A 19,128-nucleotide genomic window follows, 5' to 3' on the forward strand; every position below is an offset into this window, starting at 1 on the left:
CGCTGCAGTGCCCAAACTGACCGATCAAGATATCATCAATCAGCTGATTCCTGCAGATGGCTAGTGATGACGGAGACCAGGAAAGAGAACAGTGTGCTCCCAATAGGACATTTTTGCCCTCCAACAAGGAACAAAAGGTAACATTTCACGTTTATACCAAGCTTTTAATTAAATAATTGGGCGTTTTCACATTTCTGTGTTGTCCATATTCCCCTTCATGGATCACTGCCTTGTCGTGGCGGAGGGGCTTGCGAAACTCGAAGTCGTGAGCTCTGCTGAGTAGGGCCACCCAAGATAGACAGGTCACAGCAGAGAGTTCTGACAAAATGTGATTCACTGGAGAAGATAATGGCAGCCCACTCCAATATTTCCTGCCAAGAAAACCCTATGGCCAGTCACAATACCATTAAAGATATGGCGCCGGAAGATTGAGCCCCCCAGGTTGGAAGGCGTCCCAAATGTTACTGGGGATGAACAAAGGGAGATTCCTAGTAGCTCCAGGACGAATGAAGCGGCTGGGCTAAAGCCAAAAGGATGCTCAGTTGTGGATGTGTCAGGAAGCGACTGGAAAGTCCGATGTTGCAAGGAGATATATCACATAGCAACATGGAATGTAAGATCTATGACGCAAAGTAAACTGGATGTCGTGAAGCGAGAAATGGACAGATTGAACATTGATATCTTGGGTATCAGCGAGCTCAAGTGGACCGGAATGGGAGAATTTAACTCCAACAACCATTATGTCTTTTATTGTGGGCACGAATCCAAGAGAAGGAATGGGGTCGCTCTCATAGTAAACAGAAGAATGAGCAAAGCAGTGCTAGGGTACAACCCCAAAAACGACCGAATGATTTCACTTCGGATCCAAGGTCACCCTTTCAACATAACAGTTATCCAAGTCTATGCACCGACCACTACTGCTGAAGAAGCTGACGTTGAGATATTTTATGCGAACCTACAATGCCTTTTAGACCGCACCCCATCATCAAACATCGTTTTTCTCATAGGAGACTGGAATGCTAAGGTCGGGAGAGAAGAAATATCCGGAATTATAGGCAAGTTCGGTCTTGGCGAGCCAAATGAAGCTGGGCAGAGGCTAGTAGAGTTTTGTCAAGAAAACAACCTGACCATAGCGAATACTCATTTTCAACCGCACAAGAGGCGCCTGTACACATGGACTTCACCGGACGATCTGTACAGGAATCAGATCGATTATATTATTTGCCGGCAGAGATGGAGAAGCGCTATACAAGCAGTAAAAACAAGGCCTGGGGCCGACTGTGGCATCGATCATCAGCTTCTTGTTGCCAAAATTAAGCTTCGATTGAGGAAAACGCAGAAAACTAGAAGGCCTTTCAGGTATGATCTGGATCAAATTCCATTAGAATATGCTGTGGAAGTGAGGAATCGATTTCAAGAATTAGATCTAGAAGACAGAGAGCCCGAAGAGATGTGGACTGATGTTCGTGATATAATACAAGAAATTGCTACTAAGGTAGTTCCAAAGCAAAAGAAATGCAAGAAAGCAAATTGGTTATCTGAAGAGGCTTTGTAAATAGCTGAGGAAAGGAGGATGGCAAAAGTTATGGAGGAGAGAGAAAGATACAAGGTTCTCAATGCGGATTTTCAGAAAATAGCAAGGAGAGATAAGAATGCCTTCCTGAACATACAGTGACAAGCAGTTGAGGACAACAGCCAATTAAAGAACACAAGAGCTCTGTATAAGACAATCAAAGATATGAAAGGAAGCTTCTGTGCTAAGCTGGGCGTGATAAAGGACAAACGAGGCAAGGACCTCACTGAAGCCTCGGAGATAAAGAAGAGGTGGCAGGAATACACAGAAGAACTGTACAAGAAGGACCCGAATGTGCAAACCCAACATAAGACGGTTGTGATTACTGATCTCGAGCCGGGCATCCTGAAGAGCGAAGTTGAATGGGCCTTAGCCAGCCTTGCTAAGAACAAAGCTAGCGGAATTGATTGCATTCCAGCTGAATTGCTTCAAAACCTCTACCATGACGCTGTTAACATTCTGCATACATTATGTCAGATTTGGACAACGCTGCAGTGGCCACAGGATTGGAGGAGGTCAGTTTACATCCCCATTCCAAAGAAAGGCAGTGCCAAAGATTGTTCCAACTACCGCACGATCACGCTTATTTCGCATGCTAGCAAGGTGATGTTGAAAATCCTCCAAGGAAGGCTGCAGCAGTATGTGGATTGGGAGCTTCCGGACGTGCAAGCTGGGTTTCGCAAGGGCAGAGGAACTAGAGACCAAATTGCCAACCTTCGCTGGATCATGGAAAAAGCAAGAGAGTTCCAGAAGCCCATCTACTTCTGCTTTATTGATTATGCGAAAGCGTTTGACTGCGTAGATCACAGCAGATTGTGGAAGCTCTCCAAGAGATGGGAGTTCCAATTCACCTCATCTGTCTCCTCAGGAACCTGTATGAAGGACAAGAGGCCACAGTCAGAACTGGGCATGGTCTTACTGATTGGTTTCCGATTGAGAAAGGAGTGAGGCAAGGCTGCATACTATCACCCTGCCTATTTAACCTATATGCAGAGTGCATCATGAGGAAGGCCGGTCTGGACGAGTCTTCAGCTGGAGTGAAGATTGCTGGAAAACTTATCAACAACCTTAGATATGCGGATGATACCACTTTAATGGCAGAAAGTGAAGTGGAACTCAAGAGACTTCTGATGCGCGTACAAGAAGAGAGTGAGAAGTTTGGGCTTAAACTGAACATTAAAAAGACAAAGATCATGGCGTCTTGTCCTATCAAGTCCTGGAGCATCAATGGACAAGAAGTGGAAGCTGTGACAGATTTTCTCTTCTTGGGCTCCAAGATTACCTCGAAAGGAGACTGCAGCCATGAAATTAGGAGACGCCTGCTTCTGGGAAAGAGAGCAATGGTTAGCCTTGACCGCCTAGTAAAGAGCAGAGACATTAGTCTGCCAACCAAGATCCGTATAACTCGTGCTATGGTCTTTCCAGTTGTGATGTATGGATGCGAGAGTTGGACTGTGAAAAAGGCTGACCGCCGAAGAATTGACGCGTTTGAATTGTAGTGCTGGCGAAGACTCTTGAGAGTTGCCTGGACTGCCAGAAGATCAAATCAGTCTATATTGTCGACCATAAACCCTGACTGCTCATTGGAGGGTCAAATTCTAAAGTTAAAGCTCAGCTACTTTGGTCATCTGATGAGAAGAGAGGAGTCGCTAGAGTAAGATTTGATGTCGGGTAGGGTTGAGGGTCGCCGGAGAAGGGGTAGGCAGCGAACGCGATGGTTAGATGGCATCCTCGAGGCACTGCAGATGAAGTTATGTGATGTTAGGAAGATAGTGAGAGACCGGAAAGCATGGCGTGACATGGTCCATAGGGTCACGAAGAGTCGGACACGACTGAACGACTGAACTGAACTGTGTTCTCCATATTAGAGCTCCTTTTGTTTCGTCTCATTAGCAGATTTATTTGCAGGAATTGGTGCGCATACATTTAGAACAAATTTTCAGGCCCCATACTACTTCGTTATAACGAGGTTCGACTGTAGCACTGTTGTGATGCTACCAAATCATGAATCGCTCAAAAAATCCCCTACTCCATGAGGCCGGAACATCGCTGGGCAACACAGTTCACAAAGGACCGCTGCAGAAGTATTACACAAAAGGGTTGCACAAAAACATGCCACAAGAACACGGAAATTACAGCGAACTAAACAAAGGAACATGCTGACGAATGGACGTCGCCACTCTGTATGCCCATGCGAATGCACTGTCACTTGATACAAAGTGGGCCTAGAACCCAGTCCAATCTGGCTTTCTATCATCCCATTGTAATGTGCTGCATATGTTTAGTCTGCTTAACAAAATTTTGTGCACAAGAAATTCACAAGCAATTTAAGAGCAATTCAACACACCTTTGAATCAATGTGTTCTCTATATTCAGGTTTTATTTTTTGATTCTATTCAATATTCGATTTCAGAGTTACCATTCAGCATTAACAGACACCTAGTGAATCGTACAGTCCATTACAAAGAAACCAGGAATTTTTTTTCAGAAGTGCAAAGCAATGCACAGCCCAAAGTTGGTGTTAACATCGTACCATGCCTGGTGGTGGTCCCATGCCCATCGGAGGTGGTGGACCCATGTTGGGCGGAGGTGGGAAACTGGGGTCAAAGGGTGGTCGATAGCCAGGCGGAGGAGGCCGCCCCATCATGGGTCGCATCATCGGAGGAGGCCCACGTCGCCCCATCATGCCCGGCGGAGGGCCACGAAATCGTGGCGGTGGGCCTCTGGGCCCGAAACTGTACAGCAAACAAGGACAAAATACTCAGTGACATGCTCAAGGCTGATCATCAAATTTGCACATACCTTCGAGTACAAGTCTTCATTCGCAGTGTTAAACTAGACACGCCAACAAAGAAGATGAAATATTGGCTGATGTGTATCCTGCCCTGCCTAGTGTCTGCATCTTTTGTTTGAATCAAGGCACCTCAAATGAGGACTGACCAACTAGTCCAAAGAGCTGCTGTCATATCAATTTGAAAGCCAACAAGGATTCGCATGAAAAGTATAATTGGGGTGTAAATAGTGAATTGATAGTTCCGAAGAGTGGCACAGAAAAGTTGCATTACAAATACTAAAAACTACAGAAGAAACCCCCCCAGAAACAAACAAGCCACAAAAACAGCTACCCCCCCCCCCCCCCCTTCCTAACTTCCTAAAAAAAAAGATTCCCACTCATTCGCCATTATTTCTCAGCATATTCACAAGATGCTTCACAGCAATTTGTGGTGCTATGTCACGTGAACAGAGCATTTTCTGCAACTCATTCCCTGCTTTTGGCTCATTTTGAGTTTATTTACAAATATTTATAACATGCCATGCTTTTCCAGTTCATGAAAATTATTAGGCCCAGTGTGCGATACGTTCTACTCGTGATTCTACCTCTGGCACCTGTGTGCTGCCATCGTTTCAACTATGGCAACTCCTGCAACACAAATTCTCAACTCTCACCATGCTGCCTGCTGCACTTCTTACAATCACTTATTAGAAGTGGATCGCATTGCATTTTCTTTGCAGGCAATATAATGACCCATAGTGTGGCAAAAACCTATGTTTTGCTCAATTTGATGGCAAAACATTGAGACAGCTGGTTTGAAGCAGTTTGGGTGCAATATTCTGCAGATAAAGCAGGAAACGTAGTTTGCAGCAGAATGGCGCAGACAAAGCAGCACTTCTAACACTGCAGTAACTATTCACTGAAACTAAGAAGGGGAGTTTAGCCAATCAAGGGGTTTTGCAAACATAAACAAGACTTCATACTTTAGTCAAAGCTCAGTTTTAGTAATATTTTCCTAATTACTTTAAATAACTATTCACTGACACAAAAATAGAGTTCCAATAAGTAAAATGCAATAGTCAACTCTTATTTTCAAAAATCCTTTGTAGCAGTAAAGTCTCGGTGATACGAATCTGGTTGATATGAATTTCGGGATGATATGAATTCGCGAAATTCCCCAGCCGGAGTGCATTGTGAACAATGCGCAAAAATTTTGGATGTTCCGAACGCTCTCCCACGGCACTACGGATGATACGAACATGCGAACTGCGACCACAACTTTGAGCACTATGCACTGCCCGTACATCATTGACCCCGCGATCGGCAGCCGCAATGTATGTATGCTTCACGAGCAGTTTGCTGTGGCGCGCACCTCGCCGACATCGCGATTGTCTGTCGGGTTCATGCCGTGTAAAGTTTTCAGTGCCACGTGGCCCACAAACCGTAGATGCTGCCGCTGCAGCAGTTGGCGGCGGCATACGCGGTGGGCGCACACACAACTGCACATGAATGGCTCCACGATCGCGATCCACGAGCAGTTTGTGGCACCGCGCAGCCAGCATGTACCCATGTCCTGTCGTGCTGTACGCGCCGCGAATACGCAGAGGCGGGCGAACCGCACATCACTGGCATCGCGACCGTTTCCCACATCACAAAACGTTTGCAGCGGCGCACACGGGCTGCACATCGTAAACTGCACGACGACGGCGCTGTACGCATCGCGAGCAGTCTGTGGCGCCGCGCAGCAGCCACGTCACCATCTCTTGTCATGCTGTATGCGCCGCGAGAAGTCTGCAGAGACACATAGCCCGCAAGTCGCCAATGTCGCGATTGCCTGTTGTGCCGTGTGTGCCGCGAGTGGCGAGCTGTGACCGCGCGACAGTAATAAACCTACTCGGACGTAAACTGATCTGCGCATCTGCCTTTCACGTGCATCTGCACACTTATTTTCTTTCGGAATGTTTGAGTGATACGAATTTTTTCGCGACCCTGTGACATTTGTATCACTGAGGTTCTACTGCAGTTGTCTTTTAAAGGGACAGTCTGCTGACTTTCATAATACACCATATTTTTTTTTTTTTTGGCAATGAAGAGCTCGTACTTCAAATAAACACATACTGTTTATGAGAATACTTTAAATGCAGCCGATCAAACCTCGTGTAACACTGCAACATAATGTCGTGCAATAACATTCGCACGCTGTGCAATAACATTCGCACCTGCTCCTTCATTTACCTCAGGTAAATATGCCACACATGCACCATCTCGCTAAAAACAGACCAGACAGGCTGCAGAGACCATGAAACAATGAGAACTTGTTGTTGAGAAGCTTACCAAGTGCGGAAGCAAGCCAAGATCAAAGTGGCAGCAGCGACTGTTGCCGACAGCTAACGCTCGTGAAGTTTGGTTAAAGGATAGCAGAACCTCTGCGATTTTTTTTACGTACTTTGAAGCACTTAGGGTTTTAAAAAAATCACACCTAAAGTAGGGCTGCTGATATGCAACATATATCTACAACTGCTGTCAGCAATGCCAATACAGAGACAGTCTGCCACTGTAAAACACTTTAAATGGCCAGTGCTACCCCCCTTGATGACTGTGAGGCATTGTCCCAACAACATGCAACCGCAAACATTCTTTTAGAACATTAACAGCAGAGTTACAGCCATTGCAATCAACCTATTTCGCTGGGTTCCTTTTTCACTGTCCCCCCTCAGAGGTTTTTCACTACCCTGCTTTACTGACTAACCTCTGTGAGGCATTGTCCCAACAACATGCAACCGCAAACATTCTTTTAGAACATTAACAGCAGAGTTACAGCCATTGCAATCAACCTATTTCGCTGGGTTCCTTTTTCACTGTCCCCCCTCAGAGGTTTTTCACTATCCTGCTTTACTGACTAACCTCTGCAAGAAAAATTTGCCTACCTCCTCTAATGCTGGCAGGAAGCATGCAGCTATGGCCTGTGTATTATTTCTTTCCTCCTTTCTGCTTTCACTTCCACGTAAGGTCATGTTCTCCGCTAGAGGAGAAACCCAGCGCAAAGTGGAGGAAGCCCAGCTTTGGTTGCTTTGATGAGTTGCTCACTGTAGGGATCAGGAAGCTCGCATGAAATGGACTTCATGTTTCGAAAGAAAAGTCCGAAAAATAAACCAGTACGGATACATGCCTCTACATAGTCAAGCAACAGCAAGACATGATGGCCCAGATTCTAAGAGATGATGAAAAACATGGTCAAACTGTGCAAGGAACAGTGATTAGTTGATATAAAAATTAAAATGCTGTAGGTTTTTTTAAACAAACAACCCTTTGTATTGAGCTCAGTCCTATTCATAAAACACAGTATATCAACTCCAGACAATATAGGCTGAACACGGAAATGTGCCACAGTCAGCCCTGGTCTGATCTACATTTAAAGGGACACAACACTAGAATTTAGGCATCACATTTTTTGCGCCACAATGAGAAAACTGCTGTCTAAAGTGTTTGATTCTATAGCCGCTTTGGTAGAAACAATGCAGAAAATTTTTGCTGAGAATTTTATCAGTGCATGCGCCCATTTTTATGTAGTCCAACGCTGCAAACGATGAGCAGCGACCGCAATGACAGGTGGTTGACAAAAAGACACATTGAAAACAAATATAAATTTCAATCCCCAGACACTAATTACATTTTTAGTGCAGTGTAGTGCCCTTTTCAGTTTCCACATTCAAGGCTGCAATGGCACAATGACGTACGCCTCGTCGACGAAGGTTTGAGTGGGTACTATCACCGCTTCATCCACGGAATTCAAAACACCGAGTCGCCACCTAGTAACAAAAGCTGAAAACATGCTTCTCGCGACGCAAAAAGAGGGATGGATGGAAACCGGCAATATTTTGCTGAGAAGTAGTCACGTGGGGTACTACAGTGATAGTAATAGGATGTCTCCGCAAGATAGTGCCTCAGTAGTAACCGCAAATTAAAAATTGTAAAGCCACTTTTCTTTGATATTGTAGTGCTCGATCTTGTACTACATGAGGAGAGACCTTTTCATTATTACCATAATTTCACGAGATATTTTGGCCAGTGTTTTGTCTTTTTAAGGTATTGATTCCTGGGAATACAAATTCTGTTCTCATCGCTACCACCTTAGGAGGACCTACAAGAATATGCCAATATTTTTAATTTCTTTTTTTCCTTTAGGGAGCTTACAGCCAGTAATTTCCCTAACCACCTGGGGAAGGGAGTTACTCCCTTTTGTTTGTTTTTTTGAAGGCAGCCATTTAATTCATAACTTTTTGCACTGGTGACAACCGAAATGACGTATCACTTCACTATTCACTACTCTCAACACTCTCCCCCCCTCCGCCCCCTCCAGAAATTTAGACATCCCTCTTAACTTCAATTCCAGGGAAAACCCCTGCCTGCAAAAGTATTCAATAAAATTGTGTTATGCCTGGGATGCACTTAAGAGATATTCACAAACAAGAATTTTTTTAATGAGTCTAGTGGACGCTGAATTATCTGCAGTCAAAACTTGACTTTGCATATCTTTGCACATTTCTTTGTGACAAGGTAGTGCGCTCATTCATTCACAGATTTTTCTCATCCTGCTGAAGCGGTCGCTTAAAACTGTGCGGCCTTAAAGATAGGCAGATGTGGCCTGTGGTGGCTGCATAATGATGGCATTGTTCTACTTTACAAGGATCCTATGTCTATTTCAGATTTCGGTCACTGTGGGGTAATGAAGCCGCGGCGTTCAAGCGTCAGCAGCATTGGCTGTTTGGCAATAGAATATTTTAGCTTTGGCTGCATGACTCAGCCACCGGTTTATCGGTGCATGCGGTGAGTGGTGACACCTGTTGTCGACGGCGGGACCTGCAATCGTGGAACTTCTGTGACTGGCCACTAAAGCTGCATTTGTCTGATGCTATCGTGCCAACGTCTGGCCAGATGAAACAAGAGACAATTCATCTTTGCGAAATAGTGAACTTATGGATTCATGTCCCATAATGACGTCAATGAAAGTTGCTTTTATGAACAATTATTGTATAGCCCATTTACTGTTGCAAAATCTGCTTATGCTCACATAAATATTCGCATTTGTTATTGGCACCAAAAGCTTGGCAGATGACTGTTTTCAGAATAATAAAATTATTGTAGCACTGTTTCACTTATGAGTTGACAACCAATTTATTAGGCATTGTTGTCTTCAAAAGGGTATGCATGTTCTTCCATACCTTCCTAGATTTCAGGTGACAGCGCCGAAACAGTTTCTTTTTTCGTGACATCTCGCAAAATTTTCGCCATAAATATCCACTTGTAGCCCAACGGCTTGCTGTGGCACAAGAATTCAGATTTTTCTGTCCCTTCTCTACAAATAAAGCGTTCAGAGCATGCACGAAAGATTTCCAAGATGAACCTTTTCAGCTGGTGCTTGAAAAGGCTACATGTCTCCGTCCGATTTAAAGAGTTGCAATTGGAACAGCTGGTCGTCAAAATGGTCATCTCCTGCAAGGGCCGCACTCCGTCGAAGGAAGTATGGCCCACAACTCCACAAGTATATCAGTAATAGACTTTTTTCGCAAATTAAATTTATTTTGCGCATGATTTTAGGCAGGATAATAAAAAATCCTAGGACGGACCAAAATCCGTGCATTCTGTGAAAAAAAAATTAGAAGGGTTGGCAGGTAGGATTCACTGTAAATTTTCCTCACTGTCCTGACCATTTCCATCAAATTTGACAACCATGCGGCATTTTGATTCAGTATGAACTGGTTCTGAGGTTCTGTCTCTAAAGCCTCAACTGCATGCATTTTTCACAGGCAAAACAGATCTTGTAATTTCACATTACTTGACACCTACTCCTTACTTGCCAAAAACATCACCTTCAGCCATGTAACAAGTTTTGGCTTTAAACGATAGCTTCACAGCTCGTTCAACCGAAAAGCCGTCTGCGTCGTAGTAGTAGCTGTCGGCACCAGGTGTCGGAAATAATCGGGGGCGGCATAAACAAATCGCATCATGGTAATTTGTAGTTCTAGTGATTGATTTGTGTGTGACAGGTGATAATAAGTTAATGAAATCATTGTTTTAATGTATTTAAAAAAATAGAAAAGGGGGTTCAAAGGTGTCAAAATGCTCAGAATGAGAAGCCAATGCTTGGTGTTGCTAAGAAACTGTAGTAACTGACCAATTAATTGGAATGTTGAAAAATGGACAACTGGTAAAAGGGGGTCCAAAGGTGTCAAAATGTTTGGAATGTAAAGGCAATGCATGATGATACCAATCCTGAAGATTAGTTTAATTGATCAATTAAAGAATCAAAGTGAGAAAATGAAAAATCGGAAAAGGGTGTTTAAAGGAGTCAAAATGCTCAGAATGCAAAGTCAGTGCTTGATGCTAATTCTGAACATTTTGTGTGTATTAATTAAATAATTCAAATAATTGAGAAAATTAGAAATTGGAAAGAATTCAAATGTGTCAAAAGTCACGGAATGCAAAGTCAATGCTCAGTGATTTTAATTTAGAAAATTTAGTTAGCTGATCAACTGATGAATTGAAATCATTGAAAAATTAAACTTGCAAAACAGGTGTTCAAAGGCATCATAAGGCTCAGAATGAAAACACAATGCCCGATACTAAATATTAAAATTTAGTGTGTAACGTAATCAACTAATAATTGAAAAAAAAAAATGAAAAATTAGAAAAAGGGGTTTCAAAGGTGTCAAAATGCTCAGAATCAAAGCCAATGCTTGATGCCAATTTAGAAAATGTAAGGTATGTAAATTGTAAAAAAAATGGATAAACTGAAAAACATTGTTCCTGTGCGTAAAACTCTACTACATCATACCCTAACAGCGGAGCTTAAGTGTCCCCATAATTTTTTTTTTGCTGTTGTTCACAGAGCCTACCGCTTAATGAGAGTGTAAAAATATCGGCATATTCTGGTAGATCTCCCCATATGGTGGCAGCAATGAGGAAAGAACTTGCGTTTTAGGTAAGAATTTATATCGTAAATTGGTCATGAAAGTCTGGTCTAAGCAGATAGCAGCATCATGCAGTGTTTTGTTGCCGTTAACATAGTAGGCACCCGGAATGTGAAGTGAATACACATTTCATGACTATGCCAGTCATACTGCTCACATTCCTCTTTCCTCTCAATAAATTATACCTTCTTTTATTGTTTAATATATTGCTTCATTCTCTTTTAAACTGATTTCTAAAAAGAAATCACACAACTGACACCGCTGCTATATTTGCACTGCTACTGACAGAAAAGGTACTTGGTATCTGTGATATCATAAGCTTCATTTTACTGCTAGTTCCTTTGCAGCTACATTACTGCTCTCCATTACGGTTTTAACAAAATCTGCACCTCTTAGATGTTAATGTCAAGCTCAATATTGCTACTGCATATGTTTAGGTTTGGTTTGTGGGGTTTTAACGTCCCAAAGCGACTCAGGCTATGAGAGACGCTGCAGTGGAGGACTCCAGAAATTTAGACCACCTGGGGTTCTTTAGCGTGCACTGACATTGCTCAGCACATGGGTGCCTTGCTTTTCGCCTACATCGAAAAGCGGCCGACGGGGCCGGGATTCGATCCCGCATCCTTGAAAACAGTAGTCAAGCGCCTTAACCACTGCGCCACCCCGGCTGGGTGCATATTGTTAAGGCGGCACAGCAGCCGTCTTCAAAAACTCGCGCAACATACGTACAAGATTTGAAGGCATGCAGACGCCATCTACCATTGCTAGAGAGAGAGAGAAAAACATTTATTATAAGCAGGCGTGAAATATTCAGCCCTAGGAGGGCAGCCTCCTCAGTCCAGGAAGCCGTGGGCCCGAGCCCTCTCCCGAGTCCGGCTGACCAGACTACGCTGATCCTCCAGGCTGGGGCTTGACAGCAGAGTCTTCCACTGCTCTTCGGTTACGGCCATGGTGGTTATAGTACCAGTTGGTGCCTTGCATCCCCACACCATATGTTGTAGGGTGTTTGGTACGTTGCAAAATGCGCATTCATATCTGTCGGTGGTGGGCGAGATTCTGTGTAGTAAGGTGCCGTGGACGTGGCTAATGGTTTGGATTTTTCGCAGGGTGACTGCTTCTTCTCTGGTTAGTTTCTTGTGGGGTGGGGAATATTTTCTTCTGTCAAGTCTGTAATGCAGGAGGATGTCAGTATATTTCGTGGGTACATCATGTGTGCTCCAAAACCCCTCTGGACGTGGTGCCTGGTTAGCATATCCCTGGGCTGAGGCGTTGGCAGTCTCGTTTCCTTCCAAGTGAGTGTGTCCCAGAGTGGGAGGTGATGAGTTGTGGTGCGACGGAGGATTTGAAGTGCAATGCTGGAAATTCTTCCCTTTTGGCAGTTTCTGCATGCAGACTGTGAATCAGTGAGAATGACGACGTGTTCTTTGCGCGTCGAGACCACCAATGCAATTGAGGCCTCTTCGGCTGCGTCAGTGTCATTAGTTGGAATAGTTGCAGAGGGCTTTTCTGTAAATGTGGAATCCATGACGCTAATGGAGTGGGCTTGTCCGCCCGGGTATTTTGCGGCATCAGTGTATCTCGTTTCCGGATTTGTTCCGTGCGCTTTGCTCAGGGCCCGAACTCTTGCCAGGCGCCGGTCTTTGTTGTATGTAGGATGCATATTTTGCGGGATGGGGGCTACGTTGATGCGTGAGCAGATTCCATCCGGTATGCGCTGCTTGGTGTTTATTTGTTCTAAGCCCTCTTTGTATCCCAGTTTCTTGAGGGTTGTACATCCAGTTTCTATTAGTTTTAAGCGTTCCAATTGATTTACTTTGTGGGCCTCGGCAAGCTCCTCCCACGTGTTATGAAGGCCGAGGTAGAGGAGGTGATGCGTAGATGCCCGTCCGGATATACCGATGGCGATTTTGATGGCTTTACGGATGAGAACATTGGGTTTTTCCACTTCTGCTTTCTTTAGATCTAAATATGGTGTTCCGTATGTTATGTGGCTTATGATGACAGCCTGGATAATGCGGACGGTATCTTGTTCTTTCATACCGTGTCTTCTGCTGGCCACGCGGCGATCAGGTGCGCCACTTGAGTAACAGTAGCCCGACGTCTCGGGAGTGTTGCAGACCCTGATCCATCTTTCGGGATGTTTAGGCCAAGAATGCGAAGAGAGTCGGCTTGAAAGTTAGGGGTTCCGTCAAGAAAGATTTCTGGATCAGGAATGTCATCTTTTGGTGGTCTTCCTCGAGTTCTGGCTTTAAGAACCAGGAGTGCAGATTTCTCTGGTGTGCAGATGAGTCCGCAATTTCTTAGGTAGTTATTCGTGCAGTCGACGGCTTCCTGAAGGCCGTCTTGCTGCTGTCCTGGGCAGCCGCCTCTAATCCATATTGTTATATCATCGGCATATAGAGCATGTCGTATGCCGTTGATTTTATCTAGATCCCTAGGGAGTTTCATCATAGCGATATTAAATAAGAGGGGTGATATAACAGAGCCTTGCGGGGTGCCTTTGTCCGCTACCAGGAATTTGTCCTTCTTGAGGTTCCCCAGGCTTATGATGGCCGTACAATTCGTCAAGAATGTATGAACATAGTTATATGCTCGCTCTCCGCAATTGGTGTCCTGTAGGTTGCAAAGAATTGCGGCGTGTGAAACGTCAAACGCTCCCTTTATATCCATTGCAAGAATGATGCTCTTACTGTATTTGTCAAGATGGTCAATAATATCCTCTTTGAGTTGGAGTAGGATATCTTGTGCGGATAGGTGTTGTCTAAATCCATAGAGCGTATTGGAGATGTGCCCTTGATCTTCCAAATGGTTTGTGAGGCGGCTCAGGACAATGTGCTCGTAGAGCTTCCCTGCGCATGAAGTGAGGGATATAGGTTGTAGGTTCCCAAGTCCTGGTGGTTTGTTGGGCTTGGGAATCATAATCATCTCGGCGTGTTTCCACGCTTCTGGTATGTCCCTTGTCTCCCAGCTGTTGTTTATTTGCTCAAGGAGGTACTTCATTGCTTCCTGGTTAAGGTTGCGTTAGATTTTGTTGGTTATTCGGTCCTTGCAGGGGTGGTATTCCAGGTGAGCTTCGCCAAGGATGCCAGTAGTCTAGGTCCTCATTCCGGCTCCCTTGGTACATCGGGTGTATGTTGTGGTGTGGACATAAACTTCCGTTGGTGAATTGCTTCTTAATCTCATTCAGGATTTCTTGCTCCGTTCCATCGTGGGAATGTAATATTTTAGCCAAGTTTTTCGAGATGTAGATTTAGACTCTGTAGTGCCAATGAGAGATTTCAGAATATTCCAAGTATTACGCGTACTCACAGTTCCTTGTAGTCTATCGCAAAACTGGTTCCAGTTTTGTCTTCCGAGGTCTTCGGCATACTCTTCGACCCGTTTGGGGAGTTTGGCAATCCGCTTTTTTGGGGTTCTGTTTCTTTTCTGCTTTCTCCATCTTCTAAGGAGCCCTCACAGGGCTTCCCAAGGATGTCGTAGATGAGAATCCACAGCCGGTGTTTGTGTCGTGAGTTGGATATGCTTCGTGTGGCGTTCAACCTTTTCTACTAAGGAGTTGGTCCAGGCTTCGAGGTCGACCGTGGATGGGGGTGCGGTGTGTTTTCTGAAAGCATCCCAGTTCGTAAGGCGAGCTTTGCCGATGCGAAGTGGTGTCTTCTGATGGGTAATTTCAATTTGTATTATGTGGTGATCACTGCCAAGAGTCTCTTCGAGCCTGTTCCACGCAACTTGCGAGATGCCCCGGTGAACGTCAAATCAGGATTTGTGTCTGCAAACACTGTTGGCAATTCTGGTGGGCGTGCGGGGGTCATTCCACAGAGTTAGTTGGTGATGCTGCATCGTATCGTGCACCCGGACACCCTTTTTGTTGGTTTTGATGTATCCCCAAGCAGTGTGGTGAGCGTTGAAATCTCCTACCAAAATAAGCTTGTACCCTTGTGTAAACTGGTCCACTTCCTGCATGAGGGCATCGAAGCCTGCCAGGGGATCTCTGGGAGGACTGTACAGATTAAGGACGAACAGGCTTTGCTCACTCTTCCTGTTAGAGATTACTTCAACGAAGGTGCGCTCGATGAGGCTGCTCACGTGGTGCTGTTGTGCATTGAGAGATTTCTGTACCAAAATGGCTGTACGACTTGTACTAACAGGAGTATATATTTCATATCCTCGGATACCAGGTGACTTGGTGTGGGTTTCCTGTCCAGCTATTATGTCCGGATTATCTTGCTCAGCTTATTGAAGAAGGTTTTGTTTTTTTGGTCGGAAAGATCTGCAGTTCCACTGACATATTTTCAATTTTGGTGGCGGTTTCTTCCTTCAATATTGTTGGGAACCATCTTGCTTACAATCGAAGGTGGCACCCGCCTCGTTTGCGTCTGTTAAAGCCTTCTTGCGGGCCTTCTCCTGTTTACCGAGAATCTGTTCGAGGTCAGCCTGGGTAATGTAGTTTTGTTGAACATGCATGCGGAAGTCTTAGAGGGTTGCGTTGATTTTCTGCATTTCATGACTTCACAGTTGGGTCATGTGCTGCATGACCTGCTGAATCACCTGCTGCGTAATTTGTTGTGCCAGAGGTGTGAAGGCTTTCTAGATCCATTCGTTGACAAGTTCCTTGATGCGTTCTTCTGTCAGCGCTGGTGGGTTGGCAGCTTGTGCTTTTGCTCTGGAGCCATTTATAATGACCTCTTGTTCTTTGCATTTGTTAAGAAGCTTATCGATGAGTGCTTGCTGTTGCTGTAATGTGGCTTGTATCTCGTCGGAGATCTTGTTCTCTTCACGGTCGGACTGCCCACCAGTTGCAGTGTCTGCGTAGCTGACCTGCGTTTGGGTTTGGGAGCGTGAGCCGGAGTCAGACCGGCTATCTTTCTGTGACCTTGAGGTGCTTCTTGATCTTGCGGTGGAAGGTTTGCTTGTCGTCATAGGGTTAGCGTTGCTCGTTGTTGTGGTCGAGAGAACAGGAAAATCACTGCCGTAGTCCGCGTTCCATCGGCGTTCCTGTTCGTAGCTTTTGGCCTCCCATTGCTGCCTGATGTGGAGAGGGGGGGTTTGGGTTTGAGTTGTTTCTTGCAGTCTCGGCCGGCGGTTTCATGTTGGAGTTGCCATAGCTTGCATTTAGGTTGGCAGTTATGATACTGGGGTTGATTGGCTTCACAACAGTGGGGACAGAAATTTGGCTGTGGGTCTGGGCAGATGTCCTGCCAGTGCCCCAAATTGCCGCACAATCTACAGTATTGAATTGACTTTCTGTAAGGGTAGCACCTGAAGTCATTACTTTGAAAGATAACATTAAACGACACATGCAGGCCTTCAAAATAGATGAGGACGGTCGAGGACTGTCCCAGCATGCGCACTGCAAGGACATTGTATCTCGCTGGTACACGGAGACCCACTAGGATTTCAGCGCTGGTAGTGTTTGGTGGGATATTGTGTATAACGCCTTTGCTGATTCCTTCTGGCGTTTTAATATTTGCCTTGACCTTGTATTTTTTCCCGCCCTGTTCGAGTTCTGCGACCTTGTTGAGCACTTCATATGCCATGGTCTTGTTGGCTGTACTGGCGATGATGTTTTCGGGGACCTGGACTTGGACTCGTATGTTGTCAAAGAAGTCATGCTGGGTGAGTCCGCTGGCTTTTCCAATGGCGTGTGTGATTGTAAGTTTAGTCCACGTGGAGAGTTGAAGCCCTGCTTGCGGTCGGTAGATAATCTTAGCATCGTCTATTGGTAGGGATGAATAAATGGACCTCTTGCGCTGTGCCTTTGTCGCGCTCGTAGGGCTACTTCGGCATTTCAATCTCGGAGCTTGCTGCCTTTATAGTTGGCCTCTCCTTCTTTCCCTTCCTTTCCCATTGCTGCCATTGCAGTTGTGAGTCAACTGTTCTGCCGCTATCAGGGTCATACATCCATGTGCTTTGCTGCATTTCTTGCATCTCGTCATCAAGCATGTCGTGACTATTGTCGTGCTGCGGCGTCTGGGCAGAAGCTGCGGCGCGGAGCTCATCGTCAGCTGCGTTTTGGTGGTTGCTATTTGTCTGTTCTTGCAGCGGCGTCTGAACAGACTGATCTGCGCGTTCTGGGAAGTGGATCATCGTGTGCGTCCAGGTTTCAGCTTGGCCGAAGAGGAAAAAAAACACTCAGAAGGAGAGGCGTTGCAGTCCTCCCCTCCTTGCCCTTACTGCGCATGCGCAGCAGGGGCTGCTCCGTTCGGCGTCCGATGACCAGGGGCTTTTCACCGTTACACTTAGCAAGGCAGCGGCGTCGAAGTTGTTTTCTTGCCAGAAAATAATGAAAACTCACTCACTGTTAAGAAACATGATAACTAGAAAAACAAAAACTGTCCTGCGTTTCTGTGCGCCACAGCCACGTACCTGTTTTGGAAAGAGAGCGTTCAATTTGTGCAAAAAAAAAAATGCCGAAAAAGTCTGCAGACTTTTCAGCAGTTTCATGTATTTTGGAAAATGATTTCTTGGACTAGAAAGATGACTCCAAGGAATGTGATGCAATAAGATATTCAGAATACTAAAAAACTTTTAGGTACCCTTAAGAGGGTGCAGCACATTGTTACACACAACACATCACGTTTGTTAACACTGTGTAGCAGAGCGTGTATGACATGCATCATGGCATGCACCAAGATGAATAGCCGCTATTCAAATTCAGGGCAAAACAAATTAAATTGGCAAAAATGACCTCAAATCACATGATCTTAGCTTTACTTATCACGGCCGCAATTATTTTGTAACGGAAAGTCATAAATGTCAGCCCTGAGACCAAGGTACTGAAGACGTTACCTTTAAAGTTTACTGGGCTTAACGTCCCAATGTGGCTATGATTGCTACAGAAATGTCACAGTCAGTAGAGCACTTTGGATCATTTAAACCACGTGGGGTTCTTTTAAAGTGCAGATATCATACAGTACATAGGCACTTCGCGTTTTGCCCCCATCAAAATGTGGCCACCACGGATGGGATCAAATTGCTGCGGCAATAGCCGAACAGTCTAAAGCAGCGACAAGAGAAGCTGATGTACTCCCATCACCCTACGTCACGTTTACCTTTACCTTTAAACAAATTTTAACACTTTCCACCATTTTACATTTCGCTTTAGGAAATACTCCAATTAACCCATTGGCTTCCAAAGCTGTCTGACTTGACACCCATGAGAAACAGGTCCATTTTTTACCAGTCTTTCAGACTATAGCCTGTGGTTTTAACTATTATAAATAGGGGTTGTATTTATTTGACATAGTTTTTTCTGGTATTTATCTCGCAATGCTGCAAGCTTTTTTTTTTTTTCTTCAAAAATTATTTCTGACAAATGACTTCCACATTATTTAGTGATTTAATGAGACAACCTTCTGCGGTCCAATGTCACTTAGAGGCTGTCTTAGTGCTTTAACAGCCTGACCATTTTTTTTTAACAGCAATTAATATTCAAATAGTAGTACACTAGAAGCTCTGCTTACAAAAAGGATTTCTACTGCCATTAACAAAGTAATGCTAAGAAATGAGACTGCAGACAAAATGCAGATGGTAATTTGCTGCTCAGAACTGGGCAGACATGATTTCAGTGGGTTGTCGCACTGAGCTGAAAGAGAGGATGGGGCATTGCATGGTCTAAACGATGGCAGTGATGGAACTCGATCGTCATGGCAGCCAGAGCATGATAATTTCTCGACGCCCATGCATGATTTTTTTAGCCATCTGCTTATAAGTGGGTGATAACAGTAAATAAATAGTGCTGGCAGCAAAGAGGTAGTGCTTCTCCAGCTAGACGAGAAGCAACTCAAATCCCACAATTAAGCTCCTTGTTT

The 19,128-nt window shown here is 44.8% G+C and overlaps 1 protein-coding gene across 4 annotated transcripts in view; it reads right to left on the reverse strand.

Moving 5' to 3' along the window:
- LOC146206743 (transcription elongation regulator 1-like) overlaps positions 1-19,128 on the reverse strand; it is a 294,887-nt gene that overhangs the window by 266,332 nt on the left and 9,427 nt on the right. For all 4 annotated transcript variants that reach the window (XM_084591554.1, XM_084591557.1, XM_084591555.1 and 1 more), the window contains exon 2: positions 4,107-4,308. In XM_084591554.1, the coding sequence (XP_084447680.1) occupies positions 4,107-4,308 (202 nt within the window). The remainder of the gene's footprint in view (positions 1-4,106; positions 4,309-19,128) is intronic.

The sequence above is a fragment of the Amblyomma maculatum genome, chromosome 1 (assembly GCF_055883805.1).
Source record: "Amblyomma maculatum isolate TAMU_Amacu chromosome 1, ASM5588380v1, whole genome shotgun sequence".
Lineage (NCBI taxonomy): Eukaryota > Metazoa > Arthropoda > Arachnida > Ixodida > Ixodidae > Amblyomma > Amblyomma maculatum.